At 41.9% G+C, this 16258-nt stretch overlaps 1 protein-coding gene across 1 annotated transcript; it reads right to left on the reverse strand.

Annotated features, from left to right (window-relative positions):
- Nucleotides 1-539: 539 nt before the first annotated feature.
- LOC139927105 (cysteine-rich venom protein TEL1-like) lies at nucleotides 540-15115 on the reverse strand. The gene is given in 7 exon segments (XM_071919116.2): nucleotides 540-652; nucleotides 10569-10651; nucleotides 11305-11399; nucleotides 11595-11737; nucleotides 12967-13057; nucleotides 14436-14536; nucleotides 14915-15115. Coding segments are annotated over 7 exon segments (630 nt in total). The 5' UTR covers nucleotides 15018-15115; the 3' UTR covers nucleotides 540-638.
- Nucleotides 15116-16258: the final 1143 nt, after the last annotated feature.

Below are 16258 nucleotides of genomic sequence, written 5' to 3' on the forward strand. Positions count from 1 at the left end.
TAGGGGTTTCATGTCTTGCTCAAGGACACGTTGACAGGCATGAACACATTGGCTCTTGCTGGGATCAAACCTGTGGCCTTCCAGTTATGGCAGCTATGGAACAGTCTCAGTAATTGCGTGCCCCCTCGCAGTAGTAAGCAGTCGTTGGGTAGCCACTGCACTTAGAATAGGCGATTCACCTGTGAAATGAGCCAGGACTGAGTCTGAAAATGAACACGTATGGTGGGATTAGACCACGGACCGGACGGTATTCCCATCTACATTCCATGTTCCACATTGTTTCCAGCTGCAGGAGTTTTGTCTTCTCTGAATGAGCAGCTGTTTTTACTGGAGAGTTTGTGAAAACCTTGTGGAGACAAACGTAAAGAGAAGGAAACATAATGACGTGACGATCATGTAAAAAAACAGTTTGTATTTATCTGTGATTGCACGCACTCTTCTTTCGACACGTGTCATCACCTGTTCGTCCAGCTTCAGCCTTTCAACTTCTGTGTAATGTGACCACAGGTGCGGGGGATCAGCATACTTGGGGAGGGGGGGGGGGGTCGTGGAGCTGGTTCACTTCGGACATTTGATACAATGGGTGAATGTTGTCAGAGTTATGCTGAAGATGAGGAGAACGGATCCTGTCTCTTACTTCAAAGGAGCCTGACTGAAGAGAATGTATGGATTGTAAGTGGTAGCGATAGCAAAAACGTCCATCTGTACAAGTCATTTAATCTTGTATTCACTCTCAAAACCTAATTTTTCTGAAAACAAGTATGAAAATCTGCCAAGGGGATGAGCTCATTTCACTTGTTTCCTTTGCATGTGATATGATCGGCCTTATTTATTACCACTCGTTTCAAAAGTGAAAGTGCATTGGAAACCAAGTGGTATTATCTCATCCCACTGGCAGATGTTTTCACTTTGTTAAGAATTTTTGTTTTTTTTTAAACTTTTTTTTTTGCAGTGAGGGATCCTGGCCTCGGCACTTTTATTCGTAACACCCATGATGCACTGGGGGTGGGTGGGGATCGGAATGCAGAGGACGATCCGCCGCAGAGATTCCTCCTCTCCATCCCCTGGCTGTCTGCGCACTCTCACCCCCCCTCCCCTGAAAAAGTACCCCACCCCTTGTTTCCTGTGGCGGGGGCCGAGGGGAACAGTTGCACACCCTGATAAGCCTGCTAGGAGGAAAGCCTATGCAGGCGGCTAATCAGCATGTTAGATGCTAGTAATCAAGAACAATCGCAAGCTCTCATCATGTTTATGTTGCCGCGGCCCTTCATGCTATTTAAGTGAAGCACGCTCAGTTTCCTATATAGCATCCCATAGTGTTACGGATCTACTGGGTACACATTTAACCTCTTGGGAGGATCTTAGGTTGTTGAAACAGGTGTGCATGAAACTAATTCACCCAGGTGAGCATCAAACTACGGCAAAAAGCCAATTATAAAGTATTGGGTCTCAGATAACTTCAACTAAGAGAAATATCTAGCTGTCAGTTAAACATTTGACACATTACAGTGTGTCTTTATAACATGAGTGTATACCACCGTGCCCCCCACCACACCCCCCATTTCCAAGAGCAGCTCCTATGTGCGTTTAAGGCTTTGCACACCATATGCAGATGCTGATAGGCAGCTCTGTTTGAAGACGGCTGAGAGCACTTGGATGTTTAACAGGTGTGCGGAGGATTTAGTGCCGCGCTTATCATATTACACTGGCATGTGCAACACACATCGGTCACAACAGAGTGCAGACAGAGGGACTGTATATCACTGCTGAGGGATCAAAACCACGTATCTGCAAAAAGGAAGCTTTGCACGAATTAAGAAAAGAAAAGAATGCTTATTTTTCTCACTGGCGCCCATGTATCTTTGAAATTATGCAGTGGGTTTTAAGGAAAGTGGCTCAGCACACAAATGCCAATATAAAATTTCATTTCAAGCAAGAGAAAGAAAAACACAGTCACTGCAGTTACATGGTTTTTCCATGACTGCAGTAATATGTAACAGTCTCTGTTGCGTGCATATCCTTTCCACTGAAACTATTATTCGATTTTTTGCAGATTTATATGCTTAATCACTCTCTGGAGATGACCTCATTGTTAAAGAAATAAGGTTGTGGCTGGAAGGTCACTGGTTCGAATCCCCGAGGGAATGGAAATGGAACAAACTATTTCCTCCCTCAGCAACTGCTGATCCAAGTTAGAATGAATACAATTAGATGCATTAAATTATGAGCATCGGAGAACATGCATGAAAGATAGAAAGAGAATAAATCCTGTATGGTAATTATAACTACATAACAAATTGATGACATTAGCTGGTTTCCTGTGTAAGTTTGGCTCATGAAGACCTTCTGTATGTTGTCTACACATACTGTACATTTCAAGCCATGCTTAGTGTTTACAGCCGCGGTATGTGGTCCATTTGAAGGAGCGGAGTATGTGTGACTGGCCAGCTGTAGAGGGGGTAGGGCAGTTTGGTTACTTTACAGTGTCGTGGGACTTCTTCTATTTGCTCACACACAGAGATAAAGCTTTGCTTTACTTTCTAGTTTCCTCAATTACAAAGATAACACAAGCAAATTCAAGTCCCAGGCCATTGCAAGTAAGAAATGTATGATAACACTCTTTATTAAATTGTATTTCTATGATGTTTCTGCACTGTTTGACAGTGAATGGTAGAGACAGAGATGGGAAATACAGGCAATGGGGGTTAAGAGGTTAAGAGCTAGAACTCACAATAATAGGTACACTGCTAAGGCACATTTTCCTTTTCACTTGTCAAACTAATTGCATGCATAGCACAGTACAGTATGAGTGGAGATGTGTTACAAGACACACAATGTAATCTCTGTTAAAAATGCTGTTCTTTTTTTGTTTTGTTTCCCACAGTCCTTATCCTCATCCTTGCCACCAGAAAGATATAGTTATCGTATTATTGTTGGATCAAAGCTTTTGTTAGCCGGTGCTGCGGCTTCCTCTGCAGTGAATCCTGATGTCACGCTGCCTTTTAAGCACAGGGCTTCTGCAGTGATGTGTAATTGCTTTATCTAGCGCAGGCTTCTTTAAATGGCGCTCTAATTGAAGGGCCTCACCCCACCCTTTCCTCATGTGGCTCCACGCGGCAATCAACCTGCCACGTTATCAGCGCATCATAATAAAAACTAAAATGATTGGGCCACAACCCAGGACTTCCCATAGAAATAGGAAAACGAGGGAGGAAGAAAAAAAAAAGCAACCGAAAAAACATCCTGACTCGAACGACATGGGGAGTGGGCTTTCAATGCACAGGATGTAGAGAGATTGGTTTGAGGCATGTCGGTGAAGAAGAAACGAAGGGGGGAAAAAGAGAAAACGACTTGTCACGCAATCGACATGGCAGGGAGGAACTTTGTGTACATGACATAATTAATGAGTCTTGTAAAACCTCGCACTAAAGTATTTAAAACAATGTTTACACATCGCAAGAAGGGCTGGCGTCTCAACGAAGAACAATTTTGAATATTTCTGTTCTGTCTCCTTTACAAAAGTCATGTTAATTAAAGGCAATTTATTAATTATATACAAGAATTTCCAGCAGTCACGAGATAGAGGATATGTTAAATTTATCTTTTTTTTTTAATGATTTTCCAGCTGTTAAAATGTTTCCCCACATGTTCGTTATTAGAAGGTATGCTAATTACTTAAGGGCTGCACACATGTACAGTATTAAGCAGAGTCTACTTTTAAATCTTGGATATGAATGGAAGACCATAGGCTTGTTCTGTCCTTTTAAAGCTTTACTCTCATGAACGTTTCACTCCCCAAGCCAAATTGGTATTAGAAACTAACGAGACATTAATTTGGAAAGAGATGGTTCATTTCAAACGTAACAAGCCATACAAGCAGCTTAATAGAATAATATTTGTTTTTTAGAGGGCATGCATTTGTGTGTGTGTGTGTGTGTGTGTGTGTGTGTGTGTTTGCGTAGTGTTGATTTAACTGCATTGTTTAGGTCCCAAGGAGTCATATTGAAACTCTTACCTCAAACCCTCTATAGCAGAATGTGATGGTTAACTGTGCTTTGACAACTGAATTTATAGATTGCAGCCATTTAAATGACATACATTAAGCTGTAGAGAACAGTGAGAAGAATTCAACAAGCCAGCTGTGAAGTGTCAACACACCACAGTGGTAACTGCATATGACAGAGCCATAAATTAGAAGAATACGATGATATTTCATAACAACTTGTTTACCAAGCCTGTAGTGCTTTCTGTTGTTTGAAACTGTAAACTATTCAGTGGCGAGCTGAGATTTCTGAACCGGCAATTATGGACATAACTATGTACAAAGCATTTATCTCTCGCTTTGAAATGCAACGAGTCATTTCTATTCTTTATGAAGGGTTGGCCTGTCATGGTGAAAATGCATGACAAGAAACAAAGAGAGAGGAGCTTGTCGCACCCTGTCATCTGTAATGTCACACACCAATGCACAGCTCCATAGAGAATAATAGGACAATGCAGCACTTAGGAGCGCTACAAGAGTGCGTTTTCTCATTTGGAAGCGATAGCAATACTGTAATACAAAACTCATTTGAATATTAAAATCCAGATAAATGTTGCATGAGTCCACAAAGTAATTTTCCCTCTCATTGTTGTTGTGGCTCCAGGCTGGTTATGCAGCACATTGGCATGACATATTGATATCTGCTGTTTAGCGTTGAGACAGTTTCTGAATCGTAATCGGGCAGCGCAAGGTCGAACAAATAAAAAAAAATGTCAAATTGAGTAGCATTCCCCTCTAAAGCTTTCTTTGAGTCTCTAAATCTCTATCCAGGAAGACTTGACCTTCGCACTACCTCCCCTCCCATCGTACTGTACCCAGAATGCATCGGCCGCCGCTGAAATAATGGAGCGCGAGCGGTTGACCCTCGCATGACCAAAGCCATTCCTGAGTGAAGCGTATGGATTTGGTCCCTGCATCTGTACGACACAGCCTAATGGCAAACAGATTTGCCAGGATGAGAAAAAGGAATGTTCTCCGCTCCTTTTGTGTAAATGTCAGGCCTGGCAAACGTCTGTGTCAGATTACCGTGGCAGCAGCGATAAGCAGATGTAAAGACCCGTGGGGCTTATTTATTATTAAGGCCAAGAGTGGGGAAAGGAGTCAGGGAGCCGCAGTGAGAACGGCGCTCTGGAGAAAATAACCTGCTCTCATGCAATATTTGCGAGGGCATTAGGCCTCCCTCGTATGATAATACACCATACATCCGCAAGTTTTCCCAGACATTTATTTTCCAAATATTTCAGCGCGAAATAAATTTGCCGAATACGAATGTTGACATGGACGTTTGCATAAGAAACTGAAGCTCTAGCGATTTATATTCCTTCAAAAAAAAAAAAACAGAAACAGCCTCTGGGACTATAGGAGAATGCATATTTCCCGCTTAGAAATTGATCTGATTCTGATCATGGTGATACATGTTGCGTTGAAGTTTGCAATGTGTTGACACATGACACGTTAATCATAATGACATGCACGCTATCCGGTATTGAAAACAGATTGGATGCTGGCTCAAAACGTTATTCTTGAGTCAGTGTAATCTCACTGTCCAGCATGACAGCTTTTGCTTTTATTTTTCTCACACTTGCGGTTGTGGATGGAGGAATGTTTTGCCATACATTGTGTTTAGACTTCGCCTTCACCCACTTTAACCATTTCCTCTGCTGCGGCACTGGGGACCCCCTTGTCTGAATGCGTGTTTGTTTAATGTGCGTTTGCTGAAGGACTCTTGAGTGAGCGCAGCTATCCTCAGAGAAAGAACAACACCCGTGTGCTAATGGTTGACGTGAACCAGGCCTATTTTAACCGGCTGTGCTGTGAGAGCTCCATCTTTGGCCATTGGTTGAACTTGTAGCCGTCACGCTCACTCGTAACACAATAACCACGTTCACACTCATGTCCACTTTAGGAAGCACAGAGCGCACAAAGGCCCCATACACTGTATCCAGGCTATAGGGTTTGAGGTTCCCAGGACAATATAGGGAAGTATGTGGTTGCTATAGCACCACCCATCACCTATACTGATTAGAAATAAAGTGCTACAATATTCCCTCCTCCTCCTTCCTCCAGGTCTTTATCGATGAAAGTGATCTGTCAATACTTTGACATGTGATGGGGGAGTGCTGCTGTTAGTGGGCTTTAGCTCGAGTGTGTTCCTCCCGTATTCCCTTGTGTGTGATGAAAGCTTAAGAGGCAAGCTGGGCTGCCTGTTGGCAAGTTTTGTTATCAAAGCATCTCAAAGCAGTGAATAAAAGGAAGCGAGCTGCACAGCCACCATGTTCTGCTTTCATTACAACCAGTGGGTACGGCATGGCACTCACACTGGGTTAGGAGTTCAATACCCACTGGTGACACCCCAGCATAGAGTGGGGTGGCTGTGGGAGTCCAGAATGTAAAATTGAGTCTTCTGGGCCTAAGGATGCAATGACACCTACAGTTTGCTTTCTTTGGTCTGAACCACAGCGGAAAAGTTTACTTTGTTGCAATTTTTGTATTTGGTTCATTTTTGCTCACACTGCCTGATTACAAGTGAACCAGGGCTTGTAAACAAAAGTCACATGACTTAGCTGAAGTAGCTTGTTTATTGGACAGAGTTTTGGTGACCTGTCATCCTGCCTGGTTGGAGATTTTACTGGGAAGTCAAAACAAATCTCAAAATTTCAGTCCCTTTAACTTTAGTTAAACATGATGGACTTGTCTGTGCTGTAATTTACCTTCTCTGGTGTTCATACCAGTTAAGGACAGATGAAGAAATAACTGAATATGAGCATCAGTCCAGACTGCGGTTCATATTCCAGTATTTATACTGGGCTTTCCAAGCATGAGGAACTGCTGGCTATCAGATGTCAACATCCGTCTCCTTATACCCATAAAACCTTGTGTTTTGGGGTCGTTTCCTGTAGTTTGTTCAGATTGTGTTTTCACTCCAAACAAACTGCACAGTTTGCTTGGAAGAGGACAGAGACCTGCCTTTTCATGCGTCTCAGTGCGGTTATTTGGTGCCTGACCTGTCCAAACAAACCAAATTAAAGGGATAAATGCTCCACAGTTGGAATAAACTGCTCCAAACTTGCTTAATGTGAATTTGCCCTAACTCCACAAAATATCCGATCAGACGTGCTCACTTTTCTCGAACATCCAAGCCAGGTTTCTATGAAGGTTAGCAGCAGGATAAAACCATCCACCAAATAGGACATGTGTGAATGGCACCTGATAGTCTTTAGTGTCAGTAAAAAGAGACACTCTGGCTTCAGATTGGAGGAGCATGACTGAACTCTTGACTCTTGTTACTAAAATGTTAAAAATGTTACTAAAAACTGCTGTTGGATACATATCAAATCAATACACAGGTTTTTGCGGCAGTAGACCTGGGTTGGTAATAGCTTTTGGAAATACTTTTTATGGTTTGTTTTAGTCTAACTTTGGTGGAGTTTACATAAAATGGAACAGAGGAATATGAGTGCAAGAAGGACAATGACAGGAAAAGATTGGAATATCAAATTAGTATTCTGCCAATTTAGTGCTAGCCAAACACTATCTGAATTGTCCTCATGTGGTAAACCCCACCCATCTGGCACTCCAAGCAGTTCAAAATAAACACAACTATTATTTTCAAAGACTAGCTGACCCAGGTCTGATAGTGTCATGCAGTATTTAGTTGTGGTTTTTACTGTCAGTTTAGCACAATAAATCAAATACAGTTTGCCTCACTGAGCACTGAGATCTTTGTCCAGTTTCAAATGGATTGAGCTCTTTCTGTTTTTTTCAGCATCCTCTTTCTGGCCCAGTGGGACCGCGATGTGGCGAGATAACAGCTCAGACTAAATGAACTGTCTTCTGTCTGGACAGACTGATGCAACAGATCTCCCGGTCTCTTCCTGCCTTTTCTCTAGCTATGTGAATGTCGAATGTCCCTCCCTCTTTCTCTCATCTCCCTCTTTTCTAACACCATTTAATTCAAAGAAATAGCGAGGGAAAGGTGTCATCTGTACATCCCCAGGCCTCTCTGTCACCCAGCATGTAGAGGACTGTCTGGAGGACTTGTTGTAAACTGTGTTACCATATGCTATCAGGTTTTCAACTTCCCTCACCCTGCAGATCCTTGCTGTCTTCCCTAAGCCACATTGATCGAATCTCTCAATCACAATTTATCCATATAAGATCTACAGCAGCTTTAATGCAGGGGACTATATATATCATCACTATATTTTCCATATAACCCAGTCTAGTGCTCAGGAAGACAAACTGACGCCACACTCATAAACACATTACGGCCCCTAACTGTTGAGGCGGGCTGCTGTGCTTGATAAGCCCCACAGGATGGCACGGCCGGGCTTATCGTGCGCGGACAAGCCCGAGGAGCCCCGCTATCGCCCGCCCCCACTGGCAGAGGAAGAGCTCATCCCCCTTATCTCCCCTCTGCTGGGGGAGGAACTCTCCACTCCTCCCCTCAGTTCAGGTGGTTCTCTCATTCTCCGGCTCCTTATTTAAAACCTCATGGGGATTGCACTGACAGACATGTTTCGGATGGCCAGGCAAACTGATCCGAGAGGGTCAGACGTCCCCCCCCCCCCCCCCCCAAATAAGAGGTTATATATGCAGGAGTCGTACATGCTGTGCTATATGAAATGTCAGGTTCCTTTTGGCAAGCATCCTAGTCCATAAATTGTGTTTATTTTCAATAAAAGAGGTTTGTTATCGCATGGAAAGGGAGCTAATTTCAACACAATAGCGCTGCACGTGACAATTTGGTAATAGGAAATCTAACATAAAGTGTGAGCGGAGTATTTAACAAGCCGAAATGAAAACAACCTCTAGGGTGCAGAGTGCAGACTGGAAAAAAAAACGTAACCAGATCCAGGCTGGACAAATACGAGCCGAGCAGACCAATGGATCCAGCTGTGTTTCTCAGACATAGGTTGCATGAGTCTAATTCATACAAACAAAGCCTCATTTGAACCAGGAGCCTACTGTGCAGCCGGAACATGTGTGGCTGACCCCTGTGGAGAGGCACGCTCCCGCGGCCTCGTCCTGCAGATGTGGATAAGTGGGGAGACTCAGACTCCGCCTCCCTTTAAGAGCAGAGGTGCAGACAAAGGAAAAGTGGCATTTGGAAGGAAAAGCAAGTCTCCGTGACAATGGCATCTGTCTCTGAACACTTTCATGGATGTCCAAAGGAAGACTAGAAGTTGTGAAAACATTGGTACATTTGTTTGGTTTCATAATTCAGTACTTTCATCAAAATGGAAAACACTTTTCCCCTTCCTGTGAAATTCTGGCATCCTGGATTACTTCCAGAACTTAAAATAGTTCAAAGGTTTTATGAGTATAGTGTTAAACTGAAGCGGTTTTCCCATTTGCCCTAAGCATGTCAACCAGTGGAATATTTTAAGGGGTGTGACGCATAGAAATTGTACAGTATTGTTATTTAGGAAATCACATAGGAAATCAGGACGGTTCAAACGAATGAACTCTCTGATATACTCCATAAAGACAAAAGGAGTAGAGATGATGGAGATGGAGATTCATTGTAGATACTGTATACTAGGGAAGGCTGTCCTCAGTCAACAGGACAGGGTTGGGGACCGGGCTAGCAGTAGCCAGCGGGCGTGGCAACTGTGGATGTGTCTTGGCTTGGGTTTGGGAAAACTCTATTCTGTGGAATTAGCTTTTCCGCACTGCTTCTGCCAGATCCACGCTCTCTCAAGTGGTTTCTCCTTCCTCTTTGCACTCAGTTTACACCTTGGACACAGTAGTAGGGGATTTGTCCCTGCAGGTACTGTTTGTCCAGAGAGATTGTGTGCCAAAGTAAATTTCCTCTTTAATCTTTGCTGATTTTAGAACGAGTCAAAGGGCGAGAGAGAGAGAGAGATTGTTGATGATAGACGTAATGTTGTCCACTGATAAAATTAATTCAACAGGCGCAGGTTGACAAAGAACTCATTCTTGTGCAGACTGAAGTTATACAGTTATAGAAATATTTCTGCTGCTCTGGAGGCAGAAATAATCTAATTGGTTAGTTAAACCTCAGTGGGCTGAGCCAAAGAACCACAGTTTTTCTGGCTACAGGTAAGAGAGAAGGAAGATAATATTATGAAGCCTTGTGCTCAATGCAATCTATCCATACTAAGTTATGTAGTTAGCTAGTTAGCCTAGCTGACCTTCCAAGTTCAAACTAGCCATACTAGCCTGTAGCTATCTAGGTAAGCTAGTTAGCTAGCTGCTGACCTTCCAACATCATGAATGCCATGGTCATGAATGAATGAAAAAAATAAGTTATTGCTATTTATATTTTTTATTTATATTTTGACCAGTTCCTTCTTTGCCATTAAAATTTGCCAGTTAGCTAACTTGCGCATTGAAAAAACAGTTTCTTTGGCTCCGCCCATTAAGGTTTAACTCAACCAATCAGATTATTCCCGCTTCCAGAGCAGCTCTGCCTCTGAAATGTTTGTATGAGTAAAACTCCAATCTGCTAATCTGCCGTTCTTATCCACACCAACGGTTTGGGAGAGATTTTGCTACTTACTGCACAGCTTGTTGTCACAGGCGTTAGGGCAATCTCCACAGGAGGGTCCTGCCTTGTAGGGCTTGGTGTACTGGTAGTTTCCTCTGTAATTTAGGCCAGAACATCAAATATTAAACATAATAGCAAAGACTCATAGGACCTCAGCCCTAACATGTCACTGATACGCTCCGAGACAGTAAAGCAGTACATTTCTATGAGACGACTCATCAAGGTGAGTAAGAGTTGCTTCAAGACATAAATTAACTGCATAATTCAGATTGCATATTGTCTCAGCGCTCCTTGATTACTGTATAAGCTATGGCTCTGATGCTGCATACAGTCATGCACAGATCTACAGACCTAATAACCCTATTAACTGCCCATGATTTATTGGTCTATGCGTCAACCACAAAGTGCTCTGTTAATACTTTCAGCATGATTTATATCAGAATAATACTTTTAAACCAGAACATCATGGTCTGAAATGCATGAAAAACCACGTTGCTGTTGTCAGAAAAAAAGAAGCGTATTTTCTTTGTATATTTTCTTACTGACACCCAAGTATTCTTGAAATTATACAATGGGTTTTTATCAGGTTTCAAGGGCCCAAGGTTCATAAAACACACTCAGCACTTAAATGATCATATCAACATTCGCTTTAAGCAAGAAAAAACACTAAACTTACAGTTTTCCAGTGACAGAAGTGATATGTTGTAATTGAAATATCATGTGTAGTGTGATCTGTTTTTTTCCTTACGGGGGACAGTACTGGCAGACGTAGAAGTACTTGTAGCGGGAGTTGGGGCAGTAGGCCATGCCACAGCCAACCTGGTTGGATCTGTACCACACAAGCTGTGCAGACAAGAGACAAACAAAATCATCAGGGGCTCATGGTGTTCTCATGCAATATTGTTTTTCCCATTCATTGCTTGGGTACGGAGTGACTTTTAACTCGTTCTCATGCCACACTGGGCGTTTTTGTAGACATTTTTGACACTTTCAAATAGGTGATACCATGTAGGTGAATTAGTGTATTTATTTATTTACCTGTGTGAAGTGTCCAACCACTCCTCCGTTGGTAGATCCCACTCCGTAGCGCCAGTCCTTCACCTCGTCGTACCAGGCCTGGATAGCGTTGCTCCAGGTGTTCTTATAGCTGGACATATACAGGTTCTCTCAACAACCGCTGCCTGCAGTCAAAGAGGAGAGGTGTGAGAGACTCCGGTCTGCTTAAAAAGGCCATATACTAAAGCAGTGTGAATGTGTCTTACTCATGAAAGGAAATTCATCATTTCCATGCACAGTCACCAGATCTGTCTTTGTACTGGGACGGGAACTTGAGGTGAACACCCTTAGCTTTCTCCCCTGAGGCCATATGGCCACTTTATCTGAGGGTCATATCTACCAAATTTCTATGGCTCTTCCTCAGCCCTCCCTCCACTCACACTTCATCTAGCTCTTTGTTTAAAGGAGGGTATTTTTGATGCCAACAATGTCATAAATTGCACTGCAGGTACAATTGATAAACCATGTGTAAGATATGATCTGTGTTGTCAATATTTGCCCTAATATTTGCCCCCCCCCCCTTCCTCCACACACACACACATACACACACACACACACATACACCATACACACACACACACACACACACACACACACACACACACACACACACACATACACACTCCACACTGCACACCCACAGACATTTACCCACTGTCTGCATACAGAATTTTTGCACAGACATTTTGTCACTTAATATTACTCCGTATATTGTACATAGCGTTCTTTGGATATTTATTATTATTCTGTCTTATCTCTACTTTTTTTATACCTTGTGTTTCTTGATAAATGGCATTCAGAGTGGAAGGCAAAGGAAGAATTTCATTGTACGGGGAAACTTGTTTTTAACTTGTGCATATGACAATAAGCGCTTTGATTTGACTTATCACAGCTTCATGAAATCAGCCTGTTTTCATTGCACATTTTATGTATTTGTTTCATTTTTAAATCTATTTTCTGTAAATTGATTCTTCCTTTAAAGGTATCAGTCTATCCCAGAGTTTCCCTGCCATTGAACAGGTGGGCTGGGTCACCCTGCCTGCTAACCCTAAAAGAATTTCATTAGTATAAGTTTCAATGGAGAGTTTTAGTGTCCCGTGATGGGCAAATGCTGTTTAGGAGGCTTTTCCACCCTGAAAAGAATAAAATACTTGGGGGAAACACCAAATCCTTGTAATTTTTTTTGGCATCATTGAATACTGGCAGAAAATATGAACTATTGGCAGCTTCACTCCAAAAATATCTGCCTTCAAAAACCTATATGCAGCCCTTGATGTAGTGCAATGGTGCTTATCTTTGTGCATGTGAAGTGACAGCGTGCCTGACTAGGTGTAAGGTACAAGAGAGAAGTTACTGCTGATCTTCCTGGAGCTGGCAGGACTGTGCTTCATGGAGCAGGTGTTGGCTCATCTCTGAGCGTTGGCTGCAGCCTGACTGTTCCAGCTCTGTGGGGAACACAGGACAGAACGGCCGCTAGATCAGCACATGTGACCACTATATAACCTCACTGTGTGTGCTTATCTGGAAAACAGTCTTTATTTTATAGTGATATACAGCATGAGGGAGTGTATGCTGCGTCAAATCAAACACTAACAAGCTAGATCAATTGAGAATTGATGCTTAGATGCTTTTGGCTGATGCCCAGTGACACACACTATGCTTTTGTAACTGTGCAATACAGCATTATTAGGGCAATATTATATCGAGGGCTTGGAGCCAAAGGGGCGTAAATGCGTTATAGTAGATTTTACAGGAGAGCCAAAACAAATTTTGATCAAACTTGGATCAGCTGCCGTTACCACATACTAAGCACAATATTTTAACTTTTTGTGTTATCAGATTGAGTATTACTATAAAAACATTACTGCTACAGTTTAAGTTGAATTATATTTGTATTTATAAAAATAGCAAAAGAGTGAAATACGCCTTTTTGGCACAAACATTGTCCCAATACAGCCATGCAGAATATGGGCGTATGTAAGTAAACAATTGTAAAACACATTCATTTTAATACAAATCTAGCAATTACACTTCAATCAACACTTAAATATAAAACAAGATCAGAATGAATATCGTTATCTTGAAGTAATGCTCAGCAACTTTCACCAAGGCCTTTAAAATTGTAGGCTACATGGAACATATCAAATTGATTGATACATTTTTTCTGTTAAAAACTTTTAATAAACCTTTTTAATAAACCTCTATAGACATAAGAAACTACTTTTGATTCTAAACTACTACTTTTTTTTTCTTTGCTAGTATGATACATTTTTGTATGTGTCCCAGGACACATCACTTATTGATGTGTCCTGGGACACATTCAAAGACCTGTAAAACTCCTCATAACACTGAGGGATAACTTCAGCTACCAGCAGTCTTACTATCAGAGCTCATCTTGACCAGTTCACACTCCTAACATAAAATAACATTTTGAATCTATAGGCCTAAATATTTCATGGCATATTAAGATATTTACATTCATCTAATATTGACCTAGAATATTAATTAGGATATGAATAGGATACTAAAAATGATGTAATCATGCTGCCATGCTAGCATTACTTACGTCAGCATGCATTTTGAGCTGACTTAAGTGCTGTTAGAATCCTCTACCCACAATGCTTGTTCAGTGTCAAAAGTGGGGTTTTGCTTGGTGTCAAAAGAGCGTAAGTGCAGTTACGCCCTTTTGGCAGCAAACAAAACCCTACTTTTACTGTTACGTCTTTCAGTTTTTGTTTAATTAAAACTTATGGGTCATGATTTCAGTTGTGTCCTTTTGGCACTGAAAAGATCTCACTGAGACCTTTCAATACAGTATTTTACCATTTTCAGCATGTTGCTAGCAGTAGGTTGAACGCCTCTCCTAAGAGCATTGTGCTTGTTCACAATCTCACTCTGGTCTGAGGAAGAGGTCAGCATGAAGCCTACATAAACACAAGTAAAGCAAAAACACAAAGAGATTGTTTGAAATTCAGGTAATGATAAGCAACTGTGTATGACAGTGAATGAATGTAATTGGAACTTAATGAAGACGAATAGAAATTACAGTCTTCACTCACCCTCCTTCAGTTATGATGATCAGAGATGAGATAGACAAGAAAGATTAATACATTTGCACTTATTGAAACCACTTAGTATCAACAAAAGTCTGGAAAGAAAAAGGCTACATGTGTTTAAGAAAAGTACACTTTCACATTATCTATTTCACATCATGAATAAGCCTCAACCTTTGCTCCACTCACTTTGTCCATGCTAATTAAAGTGTTCATTAAATGCCCAGCAGTGGAGGCGTTTCATTTGACTTACTGCTAAGGTGTCTTCCACATCCTCGGCCGAGGTGCCAGGCACCTGCAGCGCAGCGAAGAGACCCAAGGCGCACAGGAAGGCAAACGTGTACATGGACATGGTGAAATCCAGAACCGTCTGCCTCTGGGAGCTGGAGATGTGTTATATAACCCCATGACCACACTGACACGTGAGAATTGAACACACAACCTCAAGGGCACCCTAGATTTCACAGAAAGACCCAAGTGAAGATAGCGGTTTGTCGACGTGGCACCTGTCAAACGTCCTTGACGATTTATGGAAGGGTTTCAATGAGGCAAAGTTGGATGTCTGCGTTTACACTGTCCATGCATGTCTTCATGAGGACTGGGGTAAAGGGGCGGGCCTTTTTCTGTATATTATCATTCTGGTGACAAGGTTAGTGTGCAACATCAGGCAGGATTTAGAAATGATATCTAAGTCAAACCAACATCGATAAGATTAATAAGTTAAACTAACATTGGGAACATTGATAAGATTTCAGAACCGTTTGCCAGCCAATGTCCTTGACATTTAATGGAAAGCAGGGCAGGTTTGTGTGTCTGTGTTAAAGTTAACATGCTTAACAGTGCAGAGAACAGAGAAACAATATTACAGGTTGCATTCAAAGTAGCAGGACTTTTCAATTAGCTGGACAGGTTGCACAACCAACCACTACCCATACTGGCAGGTGCAGGATATGTAGGTTTGAGATGAGAAGCTCTAGTCCCTGAGAGTCAATAAGATCATAATTACACTACGGCATATTATACTACCTGAAGAAAGAATACATAGAAGCAACAGCTCAGTGTGATGATGATGATGATGATGATGATGATGATGATGATGATGATGGTGGTGAGGATGATGATGAAAGTTGATAGATGAGTGTTTAATGTCTTGATGCTTGATTCATCACACAACCAGGTTCTTGCACTCGCAGGTGGAATTGCAAAAGTTGCCCAACTTATTGCATGTAAACTGGCCGGTGGAGGGTATTTTAGTGAACCAGTGGAGAGTATTTTAATGAACCAGTGGAGAGTATTTTAGTGAACCAGTGGAGAGTATTTTAGTGAACCAGAGGAGGGTATTTTAGTGAACCAGAGGAGGGTATTTTAGTGGACTGGTTTGCTATAAAGGGTTACAGAGGGAGGTGATAGTTCCCCTTGTATCACACTACAGAGGCATGTTTCTATGAATAATCCAAACCTCAGCCACAGCACAACTAGAAAGAACTTCCCCTGTTTACCTGTAAAGTTAAATTCAGTGAAGCCATGATAAAAAAAACGCATCGATTTGTAAGAATATAGGCTACTGAATAACCAAAAGAAGGCACTATAAAG

This window comes from Centroberyx gerrardi, chromosome 18 (assembly GCF_048128805.1).
Source record: "Centroberyx gerrardi isolate f3 chromosome 18, fCenGer3.hap1.cur.20231027, whole genome shotgun sequence".
NCBI classification, from domain to species: Eukaryota; Metazoa; Chordata; class Actinopteri; order Beryciformes; family Berycidae; genus Centroberyx; species Centroberyx gerrardi.